Source organism: Erigeron canadensis, chromosome 7 (assembly GCF_010389155.1).
Source record: "Erigeron canadensis isolate Cc75 chromosome 7, C_canadensis_v1, whole genome shotgun sequence".
NCBI classification, from domain to species: Eukaryota; Viridiplantae; Streptophyta; class Magnoliopsida; order Asterales; family Asteraceae; genus Erigeron; species Erigeron canadensis.
The window spans coordinates 36,515,023-36,535,051 of record NC_057767.1 but is presented as its reverse complement, the minus strand read 5'-3'; the positions used below and the strand labels follow the sequence as shown (position 1 = coordinate 36,535,051).

The following is a 20,029-nucleotide window of genomic DNA, read 5'->3' as shown; positions in this document are numbered from 1 at the left end:
GATGTTATAAAAATAAAAATCTTTTCAGATGCGTGCAGCCCGTATCATCGCACCCTTTATCTCTAGGGGTGCCTTCGGATACCAACCACTAGCATACTGCTCACTTGAATGTCACTGCTAGGGTTCGAATCACTAACCAACTAACACCCTGTTCAAGAAAAATATAAATAAAATATATGTTATTTCTTATTTATTTATTGTTATATTCTAATTAAACTTATATTAAAGTCAAGGACGAATAAATTAAAAAATTTCAAATCATATGAAATTGTAAATAATATCAAACGATATTCTTAAAAAAAATCACAAAAGTATGATCACGAAATAAAAAATAATAACTAATCAAGAAAACATTAGTAACAGAATCATACATTTGATAACTAAGAGTAAAACTAAAACCTTTTGTTTTCTAGTCTTTTAGAACACAATATGAACCATTTGTGAGTGAAAAGTTGCCAAGAGGATTCACTTCGGGAAGTGATTTCCCCACAACACAAATTAGTCATTCACAACATATGTATATATTCTACTGCACAGTGTACAACTGTGTAAAGCAATGATTGTTGTGGATGACTAATTTGTGTTGTGGGGATATCACTTCCCCGCTCTTTATCTTTTAATGTCATTTATATGTTTAATTTTTAATTAAAGTATATTGGGGACATAACTTTATATATATATATATATATATATTTAGTACCTAAAATATTGTATATTTATAATTTTAACATTGACTTGTTATTAGAATCACATATATCTATCTCTATATAATATAATATGTTATACAAAAACATATATAATACACAGACGAATTTTCAAAAATTTTGTGCCCTCAAAGTGGTGTCGAGGCCGGAGGTCTTGCTTGCCCCATCTCCAGACCTCCCTTGTTAGTGGTCATGCCAATTTGCCGGTGTGTTGGAGCAACCAGTGGCCGATGATGATTATTTTACAACCTCTTTAAGATTGTATAAATGATCTTGAAAATAGAAAAGTAAAAAACCAAAAAATTATGTACATGGGGAAAAAAACGAACAAATTTGAATGACTCTCAAAACAAATATGTGGATATTTCATGTTCAAAAATTAAAATGTGGATATTTCAGTAGTATTGATCTATCTAAAGTTAACATCACAATACTTCAATACTTTATAAAGTAACAAACTGAAAAGAAGTTAGAATTAATTTTAGTGCAATTTTCTTATAATTCTAGTATTTCAATGTGAAAGACTTTGTCTTGCTATATCAAAAGCTTTCAAAAGGATGACAATTGAGTTGATTTTCTTTTCTCGTACGTTGTAGATTTAATACAAATTTGGGATATATTTTATGTATGTTTAATTTGAGTTTTGTAATGCATGTTTGAAATTTTCATAATTGAACTTTAAAAAATATATTATAAACTAGAATAGACTAAATGGATTTAATACATAAGTTTGACAAAATGAAATACCTAATAACTAAAATATAACCTATGATAGCATATAAAATAATTTGTGTTGAAAAGGTGATTGTGTTTCTTCAATCTTAGCTTTAGTTCGATTCCTAAAGATAGCGTGTTTTATTGACATAATCAAGTTGAAGGGCTGAAGTGTATTTTCCATGTAAATGAGGGATCAAAGTAGTATGGGTTATAACTTCTTTATACCCGTTAGTTGTACTATATCTGATGTAACCGGTATCTCTACTTCCCCTCTATCGACACATAGTAGCAGTTAAGAATATAACCTCTTTCTATTCACTCATTTTTGTATTTAAGAAAATTGATAACAATAGATCGTTAGTGTATTTTGTGTTCATAATCTGATGACTTTTCTCAAATTGGTGTTTTGTATTAAAACCTGTATTAGTTAATCATTCAACTTCTTCATTATCATTATCTTCTTTTGTTCTTTTTAATTAATCATATAATTTGTTAGTCATATATATGTTGCTTTGATTTTCTCTTCAATTTGCATAATTAACTATTAGATAACTTAATTCATTTTTGACATTTTATAAGACTACAATATGTATAGATATATTTTGATATTTTGAAGTTTCAGATCGGTAGATATTAAAATTTCTTCCAACTCATTAAGTAACCTAACTCTTTATTTACAGAAAACTTATATGTTAGGTGGACCAAAACTTGTGGTACGAATGCATTCTAGTGAGCCCAGTTGAAATGACCACAATCAGGCCCACCAGAAACAACAGGATCCGGTCGACGTACAGTGGGCTCAGTACTCTGCCATATAATCTGCTATAAAGATCAAAGTTGATAATTTGGATTAACTTATTTGGAAATTTGTCCATATTGGTTATATTCGGTCCAAATTAAATCGGTACATTTTAAAACTAAACTAACAATGAAACATTTACAAACGGCTATAAACCAAAACCATTAGAAGTAAACACATCCATATAATACACAGTAAAATGTTAGACATAAACTAAAAATATAATACGAAGTAAACTATTCTTTAAATTAAACATACGAACATAAACAAGACTTCATTTATATTCATTCAGTATTTGGTTCGTTTACATCAATACCTCAAGAAAAGTGACATTGGTATCATACAATTTGATTAATTTATCACACAATACAAGTATTACAATGAATTGTACAAACAACTAATACACTGTTATAGTAAATTAATCAAGTTATGTGATACCAATATTTATTTTTATACCTCAAACTCTCAAAGGCTCAATATATACAAAATTTAGATCGAGACATATGGTAAGACTAGGGAGCACGAGCCTAGCTAGTTGAAAAGACCTTTGATTAGGCTTTTTAAAGGCCATATCCAAATCCATCTAGTCATCTTTTTTTGTTTTATAGAGATCACAAATAGGTAATAAGTCATATATAGGACATATAGATATCACATGCAGGTTTGCATTGAGTAAGCAGGTGCACCTGTTGGCTGGATGGTGCGTGAGTGGTGAATGGTATAAGAACTTCACAAAAGAAATAAAGAGTATATATAATGAACTATGTGAATTTCGACTTGGTTTAAGTGCTGGCTTAAACTCTCGAGATCTTAAACAAGATCAATTTTGGGGACCTAGCTCACTAACATACAAAAAATAAAACTAATCATAAAAATTAGCTTTACAAATTACTCGTATAGCATTAATAACAATAAATATAAATAAGGAATCACAAAAGGCGAGCAATGAACCTAGTGGCACGGACGCCATTGGTGGACCTGGTAGTGGATGTTTTTATGTTTCGTGAGTCGTCGTGCATCAATTTTATCATGACCTAAGGGTCAAGATCTTGTCATATTTGTTTTTCTTTAATATTTTTTTTACAATAACCAACCCTTAAATATATATAGGGTAAGGTTCATATGAAAACTATTCATATATGAACATACGTAATATTAGGTATAACTTGATATGTTCACATATGACATCAAGTTATAATTTAAAGGTTCTCATGGTTCATCAAATTCAAATAGTTACGCATGAATCTTTCCTATACGCACTAAAGAAAATACTAAATGGAGCCTTTAAGACTTCACTTAACGTGCATAAAAAAGTTGTACGTTTCCATATCAAAAGTCCATCTCCTGAATTTTCTGATAAATGTACAACTATTCAGTGCATCTTAACGAGAACCCTTGGGAATTCGTTTAGCGAAACCTATATATAATACCAGTTGATCATATGTTAGGTTGTCGAGATGTATGAAAATAATAGAGTAGTTTGATTATATTTGACATGAAAGGCTTTGTTTTAGGCAATTCTAGATCTCCAAAATCTATGTTTTCATGGTAAATGAAAGATTGGAAGGCTTCCACGTCCTAGTAATAAGAGCTCAATCCCAGATATACAGTGTTGCAAGATTTTTGCCTTAATACGGTAGGTCCAACGCCAACCAAAAAAGGAACAAAACAAATGAAATAAGTACAACTTTTATTAGTTGGATGCCTCTAGGCTCTAGCAAAGTATTAGTTTGAAAAGTACTAATTTTTTTTTTTTTAATGGCATTGAAAAGTACTAAGTAACTATAGTTTTAAAGGACGTACTTAATTAATGGTCGGGGAAAAAAATTTGTGTGTGTATGTAACTTATCTTCAGTTACTATTGTAGGAAAGAAACTTTGTTTTGGTTCATTGTATGTAGGTAACCTGCTAAACTGAACGAATCGTGTAAAAATGTTGATGTGGTGGTCTCTTATTGGGCCACGTATCAGATGTTTGATGGTGCCACGTTAGTATCTGACCGATTTCTTACACAATTCGTTCAGTTTTGAGACAAACTTACATACAATGAACCAAAACAAAGATTTTTTTCCTACAATAGTAGCTGAAGAAAAATTACATACACACAAATTCTTTTCCCTTAATTAATGTATATAGATCTTTTATATTAAACGTCTATCTTTTTGAGTTTTATTATGATAATAAAAGTAAAGTTATCTTATGCACTAATACACATAATACACGATAACAGAGCTATCATAAGCAAAACCCTATTAGTTTTCTGTTTTTAGTTACACATACCAACTTGGTAAAAGCTATCCATATATATTATTGTTAGTTTTATTAAATTAAGTTTTATTAAACGTCGGTCTTTATGATTTTAGTGTTACAACTTACAATAGATTTCTTCATTTTGGACGCACTAGTGATATGAAATTAACTACTTTTTGGGTTTAAGAAACAAAATTCTGGTGGTAAAAAGCATGGATAACCAAAGTATCAACCCCCTTCACCCCTTGTACAGTTGTACTTAAACAATGGCCCAAGCCTGATCCAGATCACTTGGGCCCAAAGCAGGCCTAAGGGCTAAGACCTCCACTATTGAAATACTTACTAAGTTTTGCAAGTCGATTATTTTCCTAATCTATGACCCGATTTGTTTGTTGCTTATAACAAGTAGTAAAAGCTTAAAGTTAATTAGTTAGGCAGTTTCAATCATATGATAACATCCTTAACACCATTACCACCCAACGCTATTTTGACATTGTAACTTTTATACGAGTGCTATCTTTTATTAATTATAATCGAAATAACTATTATAAAACACTATTTCTAACTTCTAAGTAAGCTTTTTGTGAAATGAAGAAAATAACACCACACCATAACTCCAGAACATAATTATAAGGTATTTGACTAGATGTTAAATTAAACATAGAAGTTTAACCTCATACTTAGTCTGCACCCAAGCCTTCGATCGTGTAGGTTTAATTTCTTGATATGAAATATGCCTCTTTTTCAACTATTATATCAACCGCGTACCTTTTCTTTTTCAATTACCTCGTATCTGGCCAGACTGTGATCTTCGATCACTTAGAATGTACCATGATAATTTGTGTTAAACTTACTAAATGTTATAAAAAGCCATTTATAGTAGACATTTGTACGCTTGCATTATGCAATTTATATTATACTAATAAATTATAAAATAGCTAACATATAATCTAAAATAAAAATACACATTAATGAAATACATATTTTATTGAGAAATACAATAATTATTATTGGTAGCATGTGTAAAAAAAAAGGTAGTACAAGCCAATAGGTGGTAGCTCATTGATAAAGTCATTGACTTTGAATGATCCATCTGAGTTTGAGTCTTATTTTCTCACATATATAAGATGAATTAACAAAAGGATTTTTAAGAGTCTTGAATTTCATTTCAGATATACGGTTAAAAAACACATAACATGAGCCCATACAACACGATGAAGCCCATAATGTGATTACCACGCATTGACATTTGGCACTATGGTATAAGGGCGTATTGTAGGCACATAGACGATAGACTGCACCAAGAGGAATTGACAGACCAGCTCAATACCAAAACTAAATCGATCAACTCTATAACCGATGTAAATTACACTGGTTTTTCAATAATTATAAAAATGAAACCATACAGCTTGATAATCACAATATTGTGAAAGGTGTGGCATCACAATGTGAGACCCTTTGTCACACTCAAGTTTCTCTTTTTCATGCCGATAGAGGATGCGTACTTCCCTCAGTTTTGGTCATAGATTCCTATAACAAATGCTTTGATTATTAGATTTATTGATGTACAATTAAAAATAAGATGTGTATATATAGAACTATAGATCACCTCTTTTTTTTTTTTTTTAATACCAATTGGTCTAAATATTGAAATTTGAACATTTAAATTATTCGTTTCGAATAGCCAGATGATTAAGTTTTTTCAACGAGTTACCGATAACATAACAAAGTTTTGTATATGGGTTACCCTAATGCCATCTGGTAAAGTCTTCGATCAAAAATTATAATCATCTTTTGTATGTCTTCTTGTACCAAGCCACCAACGTTTCCTTTGAGAACACGTTTATCAAAAGTTGAAATATATATAATTAATTAATAACACCCGTAATAATTAAAATACACTATGCTGCAAAAAAAATTACTTCTTTTTATTATTATTATTTTCATTATTACTCATATAAAAAAAAATATTTTTTTTGAGGTGCACCACAGCACCACAATACTAGCTAGAGGCATTCGATCAAATAAATATAAATTAATAAATTAACCTCTTTCATAAACTTCAGATATTGTTTTCACATGTCTTAAATCTCGACCACTAAATAAAATACTACAACAATAGTAAACTTCTACATGAGTCCAGTATTTTCTATTACACACCAACTCGCTCACAAAAATATTAATACCTTGCTTCTTGCCTGTTCCAAATTACTACTTTTTGTTAATAATAATTAGAAGCCTCTGGTAAACCATCTTTCCACCATTCACTTCCACGTGTTACCAATCACAAAATAGTTTTAAGTTTTAACTAAACTTTATTAATTTACTAGCTACTAGTATATACCAACATTAATACGTATACATATATTTCATTTTATTTATTTTACTATATATAAACCACCATTCACCACCTTAACTCCCTACTTTCAACTCCACTCACTAATAGTCTCACACAACAACATTAATTAATCGCACTTTTTTTGTTTCAACAACAAAAATAATGTCTCCACCAGCCGTTAACTTTAACAACAATATGCTAATGAAAACGGGGTCAAATATAAGTAGTACTATAGATACAAATTATAAAAGAGCGTACATAAGTTTTTTGGCAGGAAATGGTGATTATATAAAAGGTGTGGTGGGGTTGGCTAAAGGGTTAAGAAAAGTTAACTCAAGGTACCCACTTGTTGTGGCGGTTCTGCCTGACGTTCCGGCGGAACACCGTCGTGTTTTGGAGTCACAAGGGTGTATTGTTAAGGAGATTGAACCTGTTTATCCACCGGAAAGTCAAACGGAATTTGCTATGGCTTATTATGTCATCAACTACTCCAAGTTGCGTATATGGGAGGTACGTGTGTTTGTATGACATGTGTGTTTTTTTTATATGCATATGTGGTTTTATACCAAGTATACACGTGGATTTAATCAAAATTAGAAAATATTTCATTCTATTACATTGACTAGCGAATTTACCCATTCAATCCGGGTCTTTTAATAAAAATTATAAAGCCAAAAAAATATACTGAGATTGATTACATGAGCTAGTTTTAAAAGAATCAATCAATCAAGCTTGGACCCGTGCAATTTATAGGCCTCCCTCAAAAGAAAATGTAATTTTTGTTATAAATATAAATCGATATGGAGATGGTAAATTGAATATACAATAATTTATGAATTAAAGTACCTTTTGTACTAACAAAACATAAAAGAGTATTATACTATATAAAAAAATTTCTTTGTTTGTAATTAGTTAATAATTTTAAATAAGCATTTAGTGAGCTTTCTTTAATTTAAAATATTATAAAATATTTATGACATCATAATTATAATAAAGAATTTTTCTAAAAAAAAAAGTAGACATACCTCACATTTTTTCTAAAAATATTTTTGAAAGAAAATTATTTTTTACTTAGTATAGAGATCATTACTATTCTTAGTTTGTTTTTAGTTAATTATATATTATCTGTTTCGGAAATAACTATATATATAGTAGTATATTCATGGTACATACCTATAACTGAAATTAAATAATAGAAGTCAAATAAGTTTTGAAAAGAAAAAAAAAATTAACAAATTACCGCAAACTATAATTATAAAAAAAATTCCATTTTGGATTTTGGAAGAATGAACTTGTCCTTTTGTATTTTGTACTAGCTGCCTAGATGGGTTTGTTTTCAGCTAGTCCTGAATCTGGGCCACACCTGGGCCTCTAACCTTAAAGTGATTCTTTTTCCAGCCCGTACTGAGCCCATAAATTCCTAAAGCTAAAAAGGTCGGGCCCTTCTTGGCTTCTTGTAAATTGTAATATTGGCTTACAAGTTACAAGATATAATACGAGTAGATATCACCAATTAAAAACTGGAGTATGATAAATATGGCCCTTAACTTTATAAACAAGAGGCTTGAAAGGGTCGTATACCAAAATAAATATAATTATTTGGTACCTTGAAATATTGGCTAATTATTAATCATGTGAGTTACTATCATTTCTAAAATTGCAGTTTGTGGAGTATGAGAAGATGATATACTTAGATGGCGACATTCAAGTGTTTGAAAACATTGACCATTTGTTCGACTTGCCAAACGGATACTTTTACGCCGTGATGGACTGTTTTTGTGAGAAAACATGGAGCCATACATTGCAATATAAAATCGGATATTGTCAACAGTCACCTAATAAGGTTCCATGGCCAACAAAAATGGGTCCAAAACCTTCATTGTACTTCAATGCCGGCATGTTTTTGTTTGAACCTAGTATTGACACATATCATGATTTGTTGAAGACTGTTAAGGTTACCCCTCCAACATCCTTTGCTGAACAGGTATTTACAAAATAGTTAAATTTGATGTTACTTTTACTATTATTGTTATCAGTATTGCATGTTAAAAATGATTATCGGAATATTCCGTAGTTTAACTTAGTGTCACGTCATATATAGTGATATAATATATGGGTGTATGTTTGTATGGCAGGATTTTCTAAACATGTATTTCAAGGACATATACAAGCCACTCCCATTGGATTACAATCTAGTTCTTGCAATGTTATGGCGACATCCTGAAAATGTCAATCTTGAAAAGGTGAAAGTCGTACATTACTGTGCTGCTGGATCAAAGCCATGGAGGTATACTGGTAAAGAAGAGAACATGCAAAGAGAAGACATAAAAATGCTTGTTAAAAAATGGTGGGAGATTTATAACGACAAATCTTTGGATCTTAATATGGCAACTCGTCATGTTACAAGCAACGGAAACAATGGAGAAATGGTTTTACTTTCAGGACTTTCTGATGCTAATATAGCTGTTTGCGCACCCTCGGCCGCTTAAATATCGTTTTTGGAGTATCTTTTTTGGTGTATTATATGTATGTATGGTTTTGCGATCGTTGGACTCCTTAGGATTAGGATTCTGATTCTAATGTGACGTTTGTAATGATTGATGAAAGTATAAAGTTTATTTCTGGATTTGTAGGATGTGGATCAATGGACTTAGTGTTATTTTGTGTAGAAAGATCGTGTTTTAATTATAAGTTGCAGCTAAACAAGTGTGATGTTGATAGAAAATTTTTGAGTCAATGTCTTAAGACAACAAGTGTGTCTATGGGTTTACTGTAGACCCTAGAGTATAAAGATAGGGTGTTTTGATTATTGGCACGTTGATTTACCACTACCGTCCTAGACTGTGTGAAGTTAGATCTGAGATACCAAGTCTTTAAGCGTTGTATGATATCATCATAATTTCCAAGGTTTGGCCAAATCGAGTCCCGCACTCCCACGAGCCTCGACCAACATGACAGATAAATCGTGTAATACCAAGTGACATATGGACCAAATTTGAACCCCCCAGGTTCTACTTTTATACTACATGTTCCAACCAAACAAGTAACCATTGTGGACACCTTTTTTGCCTTATACGAAACAAAATATATTAATGATACATTAGGAAACAATGTATGTCTAATATGTTGAGGCGTCGGGCCATTGACTTGATAGTTCTAAATTGCAAGGCAGTTACTTGATGATTGCTTTATCTTCTTTTGAGTGATATTTGGTTATTTTCACTCGCTTAGATAAGCGGCATGATATAATCAATTCTTGATCGATGACATTAAGCCAGTCACTAGCACTAATCAACTTCTTTATAAGTAGGTGACCCATATCGTTGTGTTCATTGATCATATATTGATCATATCACTAACAAAATAATAGCAACATCAAGTGTGCCTAACCTATTATAAACTTTCAGTATCACTTGTGTAAATCTCTATTTTCATTCCTTTTTTACATCATTACATGTATACTTCGCTCTTCCTTTATAAACAGCCCCTTGCCTCTACACGACTACACCTATCATCAAATCACTAGGTTGTTGATTTGTTTTGATCAAGATGGATGGACGCATATATGATAGCAAAACTATTTACCAAGTGAACAAAACTTCTTATCAACCTCACTAATGATGCGGTCAACATTCTCGAACTCGTTGCTTTTTGGTTAATCCATGCAAGCTGCACCCAGTGGACCATCCTAATACACCGAAGACCAAATCAACACGTGAACACGCACTGACCTGGATCCAAATATCAACTTAAGATCCACGAACAATTAATAATTAAATCAGAATGTTTATTATCTATTACCGTATCATCCAAGCTTGATTCAACATGGAAAAGAATGACGGACATTCCTCTTCCTTTAACAACCTCAGCCTATCCAATTGCAGACAAGAGATGGCAAACATAAATTTTAATAAAAATAACAGAGAGAAAAGAGGTGACTAGATGCACGGGGCGATGAAGATTTAAATCAGGTTCAAGTTGATACAAGGTGCCTTTTTAGTGGTTAAATTGGGGTTAGATTGGGTGGACCTGCAATCACTTTTTTTGCACAGGTTAACATTTATAGAAAATAATTAATAAGGTAAATACAATAAGTCGATAACAAAACTATATTTACACATTAATAGTCTTTTTTTTTAAAGATAAAGTAATTAAGGACGGTGTATGCATTTCAAAGATATATTGGGTGACTTTTGATCTCTTCAACTTTTTCAGTTGTTCCCTTGGTTTAATTTAATGATTTAACCTGCTCTAATAAAACAAATTCAAAATCAACCTCTAAAACAATTTCAAAAATCGTCATTCACTAGTCACCTCTAAAACATTACATGCACTAGTCAAGGAACATCAAGGTCAGTAACTCACCGCACACGAGCATATTGTAAGGCCAACGTTTGACAACGTCCTTGTTATATCAGCAAGCATGCCTGTAAATTAGTAGCAAATGTCAGTGGTCGATAGCTATAAAACAGAGCTCCCTTCCAGTACCAAATTTTGATTGTGTTGTATAACCAGAAAGATCTAAGATTGTAAGGTATCTAGGTGTTAGTTTCGCAACTATCATGTGATGCAGATGATCAACACTAATAAAACAGCAGAAATGAAACTAATAATCCGAAACTATATCTGACCCATATTAACTCTTTTGATCAGATAATCAATATTTCTCGAATCGGTTAAGCAGTAATAGTCATGTCATATGCTTACATATCTAATTATCAAAGAATTCTAACCACTATTTGCTTGAAAGAAAAGTATACCTTTTCGATCTATGCAGACAATGCACATCCACTGAATAGAGTGTCCTTCAAAATCACTCCATGATGAAACCTTCCCATCACGCCAACTTTCAAGACCGGGGAACACTTCTTTATGCATCGGAACATCAGCAAATATCATCTTAGCAACACCGTTACCCTGATAAAGTGTTTCTCCTCTAGCCTTAACACTTACACTTTTCATATGCTTGTTATGCTTCCCATTGACCTTTGGAACCTTGATACTACCATTTTTGAACTGAAAAAGGTCTTCACCAATCATCTTCATAGATGACATTTCCATCACATTCATGAGAATCTTCTCCCACGTGTGCTGACTCCCTTTAGAATAGTCGATAACCTCTTCAACTTCACTATCCTCTCCAGAATCGGAAAGAAACTCATTGATTGAGTCAACTGTTAGTTGATCTGCAGATTGAGCAGCTTGCTCCTTCAAAAACTGTGGACAGAAGCATGGCAGGGAATATAAGATATGTGCGGTGGCATTAAAAGGCAGATCCAAATGGGCTAATATTAACCTCAAACAGATCAAATGGGCAGATCGAGAGCATATTCTATCTAAAACAGCCAAGAATAAAAATTTTAAAAGGGAACGAGTCAAACTGGCTTAAGGGGTTGAAAGTCACCTGAAGCGTATTTTCAATGTACTCCAACACTTTACTCGAAAATATAGATTGCTATTGTAATGATATTGTTTTTCAAATCACATCTGATGCATTATCTATCTATTGAAGAGACATTATTTTCAGATCAACCGACCCAATGTGTTTTGACCCATTATGACAAGTGATCCACTATAGACCCAAACCTGTTTTGCAACCCTTTACCCAACCTAACATCTTTCCATCTCTAGACACAACCACCATATCTAAGATAACCTACATTCATAATCTTGTGTCTGGCACTGCGTGTTTTTGCATGTTGTAACCATTGCTTGTGCCTCTGGAAAGCAGACTTGCTTGAGAGTGCCTGAAGGTTAAGAAACTTATTAGGCAATAGAAAGGGATCCAACATAAAAACATCGCTACTCCGATCCCTTGCCCCAAAGTGAGACATGGATAGATTTCATTTGCATATGATATCAGAAAAGATACGTTTCGCAGTTTATTCTAATAATTAATTGTATATGCATATCCTTCGAATTTACTTTACATGGAAATTAAGACTGGTTTATTAGGGTCACCAAGAAACGAAATCTATGGTACTTATTCTCAAAAAAAGTAGCCAATAATGGTCGAGAACAACTAACATTATAAGTCACTATCTCCACAACTTCGGCGTTTGCAAGCACATGCAAGGGAGGAACAATATTTCCATTAACCTGAGGAGACAAGATCATATCATCTATTTCAGACCCCAGAGAAAAAACAAATACTAATAAAGCAGATATGACATACCTTTGCAGCCACCATGTTGTTTCCAGTATCGGTGTTGATCATATAAGCATAGTCAATAACAGTTGCTCCCTTAGGCAAATTTTTTATCTGTCACAAGTAACGAATTACCTCAATAGGAAACAAATACAGTTTAGAGTCGTACAAATGAGCATGCCAAGTAGATATACAATTCCAACCATCTAATTAAATTTGGGTTACATTTGATCTATCAACAGCCAAATTAATTAAACATGAAGGAGGTCAAGCACGTTAAAAGTTGTCTAAATTGTTGATCAAAATATTTTAATCTTCTAAATTGATTAAATAAAAAAAGATAGATTTTTATAGTACATAAATTTAATAAACATACATGATGCATTAATTCGATATAAAAATAAAACAAAATGGACAAATTTCACCCACATCTAAGTTACCTGTTTTAAAACGACCCTACCCAAGCTGACCTATTTCCCACATGTAATTAATATAGTTCATCATATTACCTCTCCCCTTGGTGTAAATACAAAGACGCGACTGCCTAGAAGATCTTTGGTGATTGTATCTACAAACTCTCTAGAGCTCATGTTTCCAACGAACTCTTCTTGCCATTCTCTAATTGCGTTGAGCCAACCAATCTGAAGAAAGAACACAAATTTATCAAATCATTAGCTATGTGTCTGGAAGCTGTAGTAATTTTGTCTTAAATATCCGTTCGAATGAGTAAATTACTATCATACCCTGAGGGCCACATTTGCATTATTAAGGCAGACTGGTTTTCCTTTTAAGTTTCTCTCATTAACCATTGTATGTTTGACTAACCCATTGACGACTTTCCCACTGTAGTGAGCAGCAATACCTCTTTCTGCTATCAAATTCATCTCTTCAGTTCTAATCTGCAAACCATAATATGATGGTATATAAGCATTGACACTAATCAACCAAAGGCAACTGAAAACAGCTTAATACCTGCACTTCCAGACGGAACATGCTCTCATAAAGAAATGGAATTACAGTAGTATGAAGACTCTGATAACCATTGGGTTTTGGGGTCGCAATGTAATCCTTCATCTGTAAATTAGAAGAAGGTTGTTATTTCCATCATTAAGACAATAAGGAGTTGACAATCAATAAAAACTAAAGGTGGCAAAATTGGGAAGACGGGCATGTTGTGCGGCTGGTGAAAAATTAGTACGGGTCAAAACAGATCATTTCTGTATAAAAAATTTTGTTTTATAAAATGTCAGTGCATTAGTCATGATTACTACAACCAAAGCATTTCAATAATACATATCTTTGGCATAAAGCGAATTAGGAGATGTATACTTCAAATATACACTTTGGGTCACTTTTGACCAGTTCGACCCACTTCCCTGTTTATTTCGACTAACTTCATTAATTTGGCTCACTTCAACCATTTAAGATAAAACATGACACAAATCTAGCCATTCATACACAAATGATTCAAAATTGCCACCTCCAAATAAAACAAAAGAAATTGGGCAAGATACCCACAGCTCGGGGAATAGGAGTCCAGATGCCATGTACCAACCCAAGAACATGGTAACAAATCTGCATGAAATAGCAATCATGGTGAAGTATGCAAATAGATGAAAGGAGTTTATCGGTTATGTTTCTCTAAAAGCTGCAACAAGTATGACAAATGTAACTTTTACCTGTTGTGCATTACACAAAGGCCCTACACCAACGCAAGGCTTAGGTTTAATGATAATCCGCAGCTGTTAGCGTAAATACATAAGAGATGTCAGAAAAAGTATCAGAATGAACTATAACTTCTAGAGAAACACTAGCAGGCCACCAGTTAACTACCTGTGCAATTTGATTAACTTCATTAATTGAAACTTTTGACTTCACTACTGATTTATGGATGCTGCAAGTGCAAGGTTGAAAGTCAAACATGACGCAATTAAAAATTTCATAAATAAAACAAACCAGCAAAAAGTATATTTTTAGAACCAGAAATGGAAACAGATTAATTCGGATCGATCACCATACCTGTAAGGTTCCTTACAAACAGACCGCACTTCTGTTTTAACAGTCATAAGGTCTAAGAACTGGTCATCTTCAATCTTCTTGATCAAAATTCTATTTGCCTAAGGAAAGAAGATATAATAAGCCATACAAATTGTAAACTTTAAGTTTTTAAGTAAGCTGCATCTATACTGCATTCTTCACAAAGGAGTAAAGTACCTCTTCAATTTCTTTCTCCTGCTCTTTATGGAGTTCTGCAACTCTTCTCTTCACTTTAGCGTAATCTTGAGGATTTGTGTACATAAAGGACAAGTTCTCGAGCTCAGACTGTAAACAAAATCAAGTTCACTAAGATAGGTATGTACATACATAAACGGATCAGTGGTAAAGAATTTATACACTCACATACAAGTGATTATATTTCACATTAGAAGTTGTACCAAAATAAAGATATCCGTCTATAGCATCTAACTCTACCTTAATTTGATACATTCCAAGGAGCTTTGCGAGAGGAGCAAAAACTTGTAGCGTCTCCATTGCAATGCTAGACTGCACGCGGTAAAAACTATGACAACGATGAGAACTTACACACTTATTGTGAGCAGATATTTGATCAAACTTGACCCCACCTGCTTATGTGAAGGCATATGAGAAAGAGTCCGCATATTATGTAATCTGTCTGCTAACTTAACAATTATCACCCTGACCTGGAAAAAAGCAGCAAATTCAGCAGCAGTTAGACGTAACTAACTAGCTTAAAAATCCATGAATATATCACCTCCTCAGTCATGGCAAGAAACATTTGTCGAAGATCGTGAGCTTTCACCTCTTGTACAGAATGACTATCATTTTTATACTTCAACTTTCCTAGTTTTGACACCTAAATCAGACTAGAGTCAAGTTTGACAAGTGTGATGTCTAGCAACAAAGTTTAACAATCACAAATACAAGAATAGAACACCTTAGTTTCTCCTTCAACAATGTGACGGACAGTAGGACCAAAATCCTTCTCTATTTTTTCAAAAGTAACAAGATTTGTATCTTCAACTGTGTCATGCAATAAACCAGCAGCAATTGACTCCCAGTCCAATTCCTTGATACACAGCTATGGTCAGCTAAAAAATCTCAAATAAAACAATTTTAAAAACTAATTAAAGCATAAAAATCAATACACTTAAAAGTAGGGCTGTAAACGAACTGAACCGTTCGGCGGGAAGTTCGTTTGTGTAGTTAAATGGACGAACATGAGCATAAAAATCGTTCGTGAACCATCGTTCGTGAACAATAGTTCGTTTATGTTCGTTTAAACATATTAATGCCTAAGCAACTATACTTTAAAAAATATTTTAAATATAAACATTTCTTTTATATCATATATAATATATGCATATATATTATTAATACCTAGTTATCTATATTTTAAGAAAAAATTCAAATATAAATACTTTTTTTTAATAAATATTTCGTTCGTTTGTGTTCGTTCATTAGTGTTCGTTCGTTTGTGTTCGTGAACATTCATTCATGAACACAAACAAACAAACAGGAACAAGCCATTATGTTCGTCTATCCGTTCGTGAACATAACATTATGTTCGTTTATATGTTTGTGAACCGTTCGTTAAGTTAAACAAACGAACATGAACAAGGTCCTGTTCGTGTTCATTCAGTTCGTTTACAGCCCTGAGCCCTACTTAAAAGTCCCTTTCAATTGCTGATGGGGTATGTAACAAGCTATTTGTATAAGAAATTAAGTACCAGTCAAAATATTAAACAACTCACAAGTTCTCCCAGAATTTTTGCAACTTCAACAGGGTGAACAATAAAGGGTTCTCCACTTCGTCGTTTTTGCCCATCATGTGCCTCAAAGGCCAGCTATAACACCACAAATATAAAATGGTCATCAACACATGAAATGTCATACCAAAGGACTTTTACCCAAGCGGTATTAGGGCCATCCATCAATCTAGAGGTTGTAGTCTTGAGTCTCACTTGAGACGGTGTAAGGTGTGTAACTAGAAAGAAAAGAACTAAAAATAGTAAACAATATGTTTTCGGACTATTGCAAGTTTATTGGTTGTTGGAAGTGAAATGTGAAGTTCAGTTATTTGAACTAAGAACATCAATAATAAATGATAGTTGTAGATAGCGACCGTGAAACTGTGAAAGCTTACATTTAGTGCATTGCGTACTGACTTCAACTCTTCAGACGTAAGGTATGCAATAGCTGGTTTAAGATCCTGAGATAAATAAAGCAAAAAGGCATTAGTGGCCCATATTTAGCAGCTCAATTTATATCCACAATCTTTTTCACATTATACTCATCTTTTATCGGATAGCATCTACTACATCTCTGGCATAAGTATCAAGTTTCAGGGGCTGTTCAATGAATCCACATACCTTCCACAAGTTCTCAGGAGTAACCTCATCATATGAAGAAAAAGAGGACGAACAACCCACAGCCCATCTCCTACGTCTCTGGAATAAGTATCAAGTTGCTAAACAATTATCAGTATTTAAAACAGAAAATCAGTTCGAATCTTGCACATAGATATATAACTTATCAACAGACATCCCATTCCAAAGGAATTGTAAACTAAAAAAGAAGTCTGTTCATTTGCAGTTTCACTATCATTACAGACACAAATATTTATGTGACTTATACTTTGAAGATTCGATGCCACTAATCTCAGGAATACTCACATTAAATCAAACACCATTCGCTTCAACTTTTAGAACTTTCTTGCATGGTAAAAACAACCTATATAACACGGTATAATATGGATGCTGAAGATGAAAAAACAAAAAAAAAAAATCTAGAAAAACAACCAAGCATTTTATGTATCTCTCTGTTCTGTTTAACCCCTTTTGTCAATGTTAACTCCCAAATCTATCTTCTGCCTGTTAGCTTTATGGCATAAGGTGGGTCTGAGCTCTGGACTTCCTGGCTTATTCTATCACATGAATACCAGTTCCCTGATCCTGCTATGTCTTTAAAGACATAGTTCACAACTAAAATCATGTCATATCATCTCACTCCACCCCCATCACAGACTTATCAAAATGGGGTTGGAGTTGGTGGATGTGCGTAAATCAAGTTATCAAACAAAAAAAAAAGATGAATTGTACGGAAGTTATTTTATGGTTATGAATTGCTTCTTGTTTCTAGGTGGCAGCTACAAAACCAAACAAGACAAAACTTTCTGCTCTGAGCTTCATCCTGAACTACTATCTCAACTACCCTTCAGTCCTAATTGCAGTTTTTACCCTAAGAAAATTGTCACAACTCACAAATAACAACAGACCAGTTGTGTCCCCTCTCATTGAAGAGGTTGAACAATTTAACCCATCTGTAACTAAAAGAAACTAGAAAACCGATAACAAATATAAAGTCATCCACTATGATATATTATGTTTTATAGTTATTGGATATTAAGATGCCAGGGCAATCAATCTATAACTGAGCATAATATAGCCTCCTAGTGTCTATGAAGTATGAACAAGGTATTCAAAAGTAAGTTAGCTCATAACATTGACACAATGTGCATTATGTTCAACAACTATCTAAGAAACAGACATGAAGCATCTTGCAAAACCATTATACTAAGAAAGGTAGCCAGGTATATCGACAAAGATCATCACATTCCACCACTAACTCTAAGCACATACCAATCCACGCCAATATAGCGTAAAACATATCGCCAGAGCATAAAATCACTACAATGCAACACGACTACAAGATCAATTACTAACGTAGCATCCTAGCATAAAAATAAATCCTATTTAGCAGCTAGTCACATATCATATTACAAAGGCATAATAACAATAAACAATACTAATAAACGAGCAATGATATAAGCTAGCATATACAGATACTAGGGGGGAAAAGCAACATTACATCGCCACGCCATATCCTTTTTTCGTAATAAAAAGCCGACGAACTAGCTGTGCTAGCTAACAAACCAGTCAAAGCCCTAGGAGCTTTCCAAGCACACGAAATCGGACTACAGTCGCCTTTTCCGGTTCCACTTCCACCTCCTTTTGTATACTTACATAATTTTACACACTCTACATACGCTGTCACATACACAATATTCGATCAATCACAATCCATATCCATAATCTATATATATATATATTCATGTGCATTTTCACATACAAAATGATCAGGTGATCGTAATCCTCAAGCAATACATATACATAAATATAGATATAGATATAGGTAAGTGAGTATGTGTGTGTGTGGAAATTAAGTGAGAGAATTGATTAATTAATTAATTAATATAACCTGATAAAAAGGAAGCAGAAGTCATAGCTACTGAACAGCATCGGAGAGTGATATCAGTCTCATGGAATTTGAATTTGTTGTTATTTAATCAGAGTTTACTAAGAAGTTTAGTTTTTTTTTTTTTAGGGGTATAATAAATACTGTAAGAAGTTTGGTTTATTTTAGGGGTATAATAATTATTAAAAAAAAAAAAATTTGATGAAGAAGAAGAGGAGGAAGAAGAAGAAGAACAGGATAATGAGAAAAATGGTTAGCAGGAAGCCACAAATTTATACGATCTTATAAAATAAATCAAAATTAATTAAATCAAATTTATTATAGATTACAATTTCCAAATAAGGATATGTTAAAATAAAAGAAACAAAAATAAAATAAAAAAATGTATTTTTTCGGATATATTTATACTATACTAAAAACTTATAAGAATGTACAAGTAATTATGCACGGAATGTACAAGTTCGTATAACACATAATAAACTTTTACCATATTTTATTTTTAACTTCCTAAACTTTCTATCTTTTAACTTTTGTCCCACATTAAAGTTTTAGTTTTTATTTTCTTGACATTAAATTATTGGGTTCTCATGTTTTCATCGAATACATTTCGCCTGGTTACGATTTTACTTTTAAACGTTTGGTTTGACTATCTTTATTCGTCTTTTTATATACATCACGTTTTTTAATTTGTCCCACATCAAAGTTTTCGTTCTTATTTTCTTGACACTGAATTTCTAGGTTCTAATGTTTTCATCAAATAACTTTCACCTGGTCACGATTTTGCTTTTAAACATTTG

At 32.7% G+C, this 20,029-nt stretch overlaps 2 protein-coding genes across 3 annotated transcripts; one reads left to right on the top strand and one right to left on the bottom strand.

Annotated features, from left to right (window-relative positions):
* The first annotated feature begins 6,970 nt into the window (after positions 1-6,970).
* LOC122607427 (galactinol synthase 2-like) lies at positions 6,971-9,383 on the top strand. The gene is made up of 3 exons (XM_043780398.1): positions 6,971-7,318; positions 8,472-8,792; positions 8,944-9,383. Exons 1-3 carry the CDS (start codon positions 6,971-6,973, stop codon positions 9,295-9,297), a joined length of 1,023 nt encoding a protein of 340 aa, XP_043636333.1. The 3' UTR covers positions 9,298-9,383.
* Positions 9,384-10,090: 707 nt separating this feature from the next.
* LOC122606796 (putative GTP diphosphokinase RSH1, chloroplastic) lies at positions 10,091-19,440 on the bottom strand. 2 transcript variants are annotated; one of them, XM_043779652.1, is made up of 24 exons: positions 19,236-19,440; positions 18,846-19,024; positions 17,348-17,425; positions 17,122-17,187; positions 16,730-16,822; positions 15,913-16,044; positions 15,730-15,831; positions 15,581-15,658; positions 15,429-15,500; positions 15,171-15,278; positions 14,976-15,073; positions 14,790-14,850; positions 14,636-14,698; positions 14,475-14,531; positions 13,929-14,030; positions 13,700-13,855; positions 13,466-13,597; positions 12,984-13,070; positions 12,836-12,907; positions 12,469-12,555; positions 11,569-12,025; positions 11,174-11,235; positions 10,610-10,678; positions 10,091-10,496 (listed from the first exon to the last, which is right to left on the bottom strand). In XM_043779652.1, the coding sequence occupies exons 1-24, from the start codon at positions 19,258-19,260 to the stop codon at positions 10,464-10,466; spliced, it is 2,469 nt and encodes an 822-aa protein (XP_043635587.1). In that variant the 5' UTR covers positions 19,261-19,440; the 3' UTR covers positions 10,091-10,463. The 2 variants fall into 2 exon arrangements, with proteins under 2 accessions (XP_043635587.1, XP_043635586.1); XM_043779651.1 differs by having other exon boundaries at positions 10,091-10,539; positions 19,236-19,436.
* Positions 19,441-20,029: the final 589 nt, after the last annotated feature.